A 6,272-nucleotide genomic window follows, 5' to 3' on the forward strand; every position below is an offset into this window, starting at 1 on the left:
AACGAGGTTGAGACTCTTGGTCGGCTCAAAGTCAACAAAGAGGCACCAAATGGGCTGACAGCACAAACTCCCTCCCAAAATGAAGTGTATGTCGGCACTCAAAGTTAAAAACTTGGCAGCAGTTTAGCAGCCCGGCGCTTAGGTTGCCTAATGAGCCGGACGGAGGAGCTTAGATGCTTTGCGAGCGCAGCTCACAAGTAGGGGCGGTGTGCGCTTGACCAAATTTGGCGGAGAGATCTTGAACCGAATCGTAGCGGCACAACGCCAACAATAACAAATGGATAAAAAACAAAATAAAATAAAGCTGAAAACAAACATCATCGAGAACGAGATTGAGTTGAGTTGGGTCGAGCTCAAGACGGAGAAGACACAGCAAGGGGAGGCGACTTTAAATGAAGTGCGGACAGAACGCTTAGTCAGCAAGCTGAATGCCACTCAAGGCTAGCTCCAGTTTTCAATCTTTGGTTTCCGCATGCTGGAGAGACACTCACTTATACTCACACGTCGTGGACCCCAAGTGCTCTGGACGACGACGCTGCTGTTGCTGATGCTGTTGCTGGTGCTGGTGGTGGTGCTTCTGGTGATTGTTGTTACCATCCGCCGGGGGCAACAGCACGCGGTCGGGATAGAGCGGCTTGGGCGCCCACGAGGCTGCGGCCACATAGATGTCCGTCCTGGGCGTAGGCGGTGGCGAAGGGTGTGGCTCTGGCGTTCCCGCAGCATAGCTGTAGTAGCCATCCTCTGGTTCATCCACCACGGAGAGACGATGCTTGGTCCTCGCCTGTTCTGTCTCATCGCTGTACAAATACTCGTGCATGGAGCGGGCATACTTGCTGTTCCTCCTTCGCTGCTGGGCAGGGGTTAACTGACTTGTTGTCTTGGTCCTGAGCAGCTCATCCCCATCCGGGGAGGCTCTTATCCAGGAGCTAGCCGGCACATACTGACGCTGCTGGTGGCTGTGCACCATTTTCGAGAAGTCCACGTAGAGTGACTCGTCAGTGGCTGGTTTCCTTTGGAATTCATCATCCTCATCGCAGTGGGCACGTCCATTCTGTACCACATCCCTGTCGTCATCGTCATCATCGTGGGGAGTGGTAGGCGCACCCACGGAGCTGTAGAAACTATAGTTGCTGGAGGATTGCGAGTAAGAGCGATTGCGACCGTAGAACTCCTCCTCGAAGGGCAATCCCTGGGGGAACTTGTTCGAAAAGGCCTTCTTAAGGCGCGGAGAGTCGTGGGAATCACTGGACCCAGTCGAGGAGCCAGCTCCCTCTCCATTGTGAGAGCACCCGTTGCGCTGTTGCTTCAGGCTTAGCTTGGGCGTAGCCGGCAGCTGGCGGCGCTGGGCCAGAGGAGTGGCCTTGCTGGCTCCTCCATTGGTGAGATCATTGTTGGCCACCTGCCTGCGCGCTGGCAGAGGCGGTTGCGGTGCCGGGTAATTCTTGCTGGATCGCTGACCCAATCGTGCCGGGCAGTTCTCCTTGGCGGCCGACCTGCCCGCCTGGTGGGTTCGCTTCTGACTGGTGGGGGTGCCCAACGGTTGCTGAGATATTGATGTTGCATTGCCCGTAGGCTGATACTGTTTCCTGGCAGTGCTGGGCGTAGTGACAGGGCGTGGAGCCTGCATAGGCGGCGGTGGCGGAGCCCTCGCTTTGCAGTGGCGTGTGGGCCCGGTGGCGGAGCAGGTGGTTTCGATGCGGCGGATGAGTTTGGGTGTCAGCGGTTTCACACTGCCGCCGCTCACTAATCGCTGATTTGGCTGCAGTTGCAGCTGCTGTTGCTGCTGCTGGTGGTCCGCTTGCAACTTGTGGCGGTTGCTGCTGCAATAGCTGCTTCGCCAGGGCTGCTGGCGAATAAAGTTGCCGCTACTGTTACTAGTCACGCCCTGCTGATGGATCGAGGAACTCGAGGAAGCTGTCGATGTAGAGGATGAACCGGCAGTCATGTTATTGTTCCTGCCTGGCACCGATTTCACCATCGTTCGGTTTGCACCATTGCTGCTCAGGGGTTGGGCTGGAGTTGCTCCCATGTTGCTGCTGTTGCCGGGATTGTTGTTGGAGCTGCCGTTGGAGCTGTTGCTGTTGTGGTTGTTGTTGAAGCCACAACTACCGCGCGGCACTCGAAAGGAGCTATATGGCCGAAAGCCATTTCCATACTGCTGTCCAACGACGGGCATTTTGTTAGCTTTTTTATTATTATTACTATTATTTTATTTTATTTCGTTGTTAAATAGGCGACTCGCTCGTTGGTTAATTATTCGTAATTGCCGATGTTTGCTTCGGGCAAATGATGTTGGATTTTATTTTTATTTGGCGCTTGTGATCTTTTTAGAATTGGCGTTGAAATTTAAACTGGCGAACGTTTACTTTAAACGCGTGCACTTCGAAGATCGCTTATCTCTCTCGCTTTATCGTTATCACTTGTATATATCGCTGGCTGTTTGAATTTGTAAATTTTTTCTTCGTTAGCCTTAATTTTCAATGCTGTGCACACACTTGGCCTGTCCCGAGTAGACTATTCATATACAACACATACGGCACCCAGACAGATTCCAGGGCCTGGTCTAGCCTTTTGTTTCAATTAATTATCAAACACTTTTCCCGCTGCTGGTCGAGACGCGTGTAATTAACACGTTCTCGATGGCTTATGACTTGGCCACTCACTTCGGGCACCCAATCAGCCCCCGGGGTCGCGGCTGTTGCATTTGTGCGACTTCACTCTGGCCGCATTTCGTTTTCATTTTGGCCTGTCAGCAGGGGCGCAAGCGAGGGCCACAATTGAATTAGCCACCAAAATAGCCCTGAACCTTGGCTGCGATTTAGCCTGCGGCAAATCCAATTGGCCTTTAGCAACGGACCACGGACTACGGACTACCACGAACCACTGGTGGCAAGTTCATTGATAAGACCCCCAAAAGCGCAACCAGTTAAGGCTTTTGGCTTTATGCAATTCACCAAAAGAGCAAGAAATAAGCTGGTAGAAAGTGTCTGCGCCTGCGCCTGCGCCTACACGGGCTCAAAGACCCGGCTGGCGGTGCCGCCGAACAGGTCCTCTTCCGACCAGTTTTCACAATTTTTACTTTTTTAACCTGATTCAAAAAGGAAACACAAGTCGCCACAAAACGGGTCAACAAACAACAACAAGAAAACCCGAAACAGAAACAGAAACAGCAGTTGGAACCGAACCGACAGACAAAACCAACTTGTTGTGACGCTATGAGTAATGGTATCGGAACTGCGTGCAAAATCCCTTTCTCAATAAAAGCACAATCAGCACGTCCGGTTTCAGCAAGTCCGTCCACATCCATCCATACATCTATCCAATCATACAGTCATCCAGTGCAACTCGTCTTTTGATAAGTCGTAGGCGTCGTCATAGTCGGTGATATCTTATCGTGGTTTAGTTAGTTCGTGTTGCCTAAGGTTTGTTTCCCCGCCTCATTGGCGACTACTACTAACGGCCTCTCCTGGTAGCACAGCATTGAAAATTCTCAAAATGATTTGGGGATTTGAATTTGAATTAAAATTCCAGAGGCACAGGGTCTTCGCTAATAATAATTATTATGTTTGGCCAGGATGCATAAACAAATCACGGGGGAAATCGCACAAATCACACACACACTCGGACACACACACTTGACAGCTGCATTTGTTATGAAGATTATGAACAATAATTGACAAGATATTGTTGTACATTTCTTTCAGAAAACACTTGGCGGCGGTTATTGCACGACGGCGGCGACGACGAGCGATGAAGCCAGCACCTCCATACGCTTGCGAGTTGTCGTTGCGACTGAGCAGCCCAGCGACAAGTTGGCAGCGAACAAGTGTCGGTTGGTTGGCTCGCTGGCCCGCTGCTCCCGCTCACCGCTCACCGCTGCCGCTCGATATCGGTGCGCACATTTCCAGTTTACAGGCGAGCCAAAGCGATCGAGCAAACACGCTCCGAATTCGCCGTCGCCGCACAGTGCGTACGCCCGTCAGCCCAATTGATGGCTTGTAATTTAAATAAAAGATGATTGCAATTGAAATTGAAAACGATCAGGAGACAATAAAGCATGAGGAAAGCGGAACTATTCCCCGGGCCGAACAGCCTTATCATTCAGATTGATTTTCATATTTGGAGTGCGTTTTTCGGCCACTTCCGCGTTGCAAGATGTCACCATCGCTTGCCTGAGTAATGAGCCAGGCCAGGTCGATTAATCTGCTGCTGAACACTTGGCAAGCGTGTTTTATGGCAAATGCAAAAGGTTAATAAACAATGACAGTGTACAGTGTTGGTCCGCAAATGAAAACGTCATTTTATCGACAAAGAAAGCGGTCGCTGCTAGTGGCTTATAAATTACAAAATGCGATTCTGATTAAGCCAACTCCCTCCCCACAGAGCGCGGGACGAGGAGATGCTTTCTTGCTGCAACTACCTAAAAAGGCCAGGCCAAGTGCATTAAACAATAAATAAATTGCGACAACGTCGCGCCTCAGTTGTCCGTTGTTTTGAGTAATATGCAAATACGCCTTAAATACGCAGGCGCATAAATTAAGCCAAGGAAATGCATCGGACAACCCGCCAGGATCTGCCAGATCCACCGCCCACGTTATAAGCCAGCGTCCCAGCCTCCCAAAGGGGGTCATCGGCGCACAAAGAAATCGCTGATTCTGCGCATTAATTTACAGTAAGCCGACTGAAGAGGATGACTCTTCACTTGCAGGAACCAGCAGCAGCCGAGATTTCACTTGCCTTATAAGGTCGGATGTTAATTTGTCTCTCTCGCTGCTCCTGCTGCTCGAGCGGCACTTCTTTATGGCCCCGTGGACCATTAAAGACATGACCGTTTACAAGCCATTGAAAGAAAGCGAGTTCCAAGGAGCTGCGTGGGCAGGACACTCGGGTTGTCACTGCGCTCCGACAGCTGGGGAAATACCAGAGTGGATCAGTAGTAGGCAGAGCCTGTTTGCCCGAACCAGACGGGGATTTTCGTTCAAAAGAAAGGTTTACCAATGGGGTAAGACACTGTGCCTGGTTTGATATTAAATCAGTGTGTACACACAGGTAAATATAATAAAAAATTACTAAATACGAGCATAGAACATTAGGCTGGCATTTTTTCCAAATATCACTCATGCTTCTTTGTTTTCTAAGCTTCTTCATTACTATAGTTATCAGTACTAAGTATACAAAATACTTGTGTAGAGTTTAGATTGCTTAGTATTTGTGAACCTTGACCCTACGTGAGTTCCTTTGACTGAATCACGTGATTAACTGATTACTTTCGATGTATGCAAACGTATGCAAAAAAAAAATCAATAAATTAAGACAACAATAATATAAACTCAATTATTTGAAAACTAGAAACATAAGATTGCTTGAAATTTGACTAAATTCAATATTATTAATAAAAGAAGAAAGGAGGATAACTTTGTGAAACCAAAGTATGTTTACCCTTGCATAATTCAAATGGGCCATGAGATCAAATAGGAAATCGATCATAATTAAGCCAAAAAATCATTAATTTCAACTCGGATAGCCTTTTTGTGTTAGCTTTTACAGGGTTAACAAAACTGAATACTAAATTTTAAAATTAAAAAGATTTATTATTTTATCATTTTTTTTTTACAATTTTAACGATGTAACCCCTTATAAAATTTTCAAAATTTTGACAAAAAATTAAAATTTATCCAGACATAGCTAGATCGATTCGGCTGTTAATGCTTATCAAGAATATATATGGTTTATAGGGTCGGAAATAACTTCTTCACTGAGTTTCAAGCTTCTGACTGAAATTATAATACCCTTCAAGGGAATGCAAAAATAGACACAGTTGCACAGATGTAAGGCTATTCCGACAGCCAAAACATTAATTCGAATTCTTTCTAAATTCAAAAATCGTTTGTTATGATCATATAATCATCGAGAAAGTACATTTAAAATCATTTTTGCATTGTGTTTATCAAGTCACAGATATTTCTGTCACATTTTTAAAAATTTCTATAGTTCTCCCAACTAGGAATAGATTCTTGTGACATCCCCAATTAAGCTTGTGAGCCCGTCACCCATCCCATTTACTTACGTGGGCTCCTTGGCTATTTGGGCCTTCTTGGCATCGAGCTCGTGTCGCCTTCGCATGGCCGCCGACCGGGTGTGATGTGTGTTGGTGATGCGCGGCCTGTTGAAGCAGGAGGGGGGAAATCAGTGTCTGAGTACTGAGATGAGGTGCCTTCGAGATGTGTGAGTAATCCGCGGGGAGTCACCTCCTCCCAACGGATGCCCTCACA

At 47.7% G+C, this 6,272-nt stretch overlaps 1 protein-coding gene and 1 long non-coding RNA gene across 10 annotated transcripts in view; one reads left to right on the forward strand and one right to left on the reverse strand.

Annotated features, from left to right (window-relative positions):
* Doa (CDC like kinase darkener of apricot) overlaps positions 1–6,272 on the reverse strand; it is a 35,571-nt gene that overhangs the window by 27,589 nt on the left and 1,710 nt on the right. For 4 of the 9 annotated variants that reach the window (XM_086840928.1, XM_086840924.1, XM_086840926.1 and 1 more), the window contains exons 1-2: positions 3,694–3,794; positions 492–2,436 (exon numbers count right to left, since the gene is read on the reverse strand). In XM_086840928.1, coding sequence (XP_086697054.1) covers positions 492–2,176 — 1,685 coding nt within the window. In that variant the 5' untranslated portion in view covers positions 2,177–2,436; positions 3,694–3,794. Of the gene's footprint in view, positions 1–491; positions 2,437–3,633; positions 3,795–6,067; positions 6,164–6,272 lie in introns of those variants that run through there. The other 5 variants (XM_086840929.1, XM_086840927.1, XM_086840923.1 and 2 more) reach the window with 2 other exon arrangements.
* On the forward strand, positions 2,824–4,480 carry LOC147642608 (uncharacterized). Its single transcript, XR_015273460.1, has 2 exons — positions 2,824–3,225; positions 3,705–4,480. It is a non-coding gene; the product is annotated as an uncharacterized LOC147642608 (long non-coding RNA).

The sequence above is a fragment of the Drosophila serrata genome, unplaced genomic scaffold (assembly GCF_035046125.1).
Source record: "Drosophila serrata isolate PLE 108 unplaced genomic scaffold, ASM3504612v1 contig_382, whole genome shotgun sequence".
Classification (NCBI taxonomy): Eukaryota; Metazoa; Arthropoda; class Insecta; order Diptera; family Drosophilidae; genus Drosophila; species Drosophila serrata.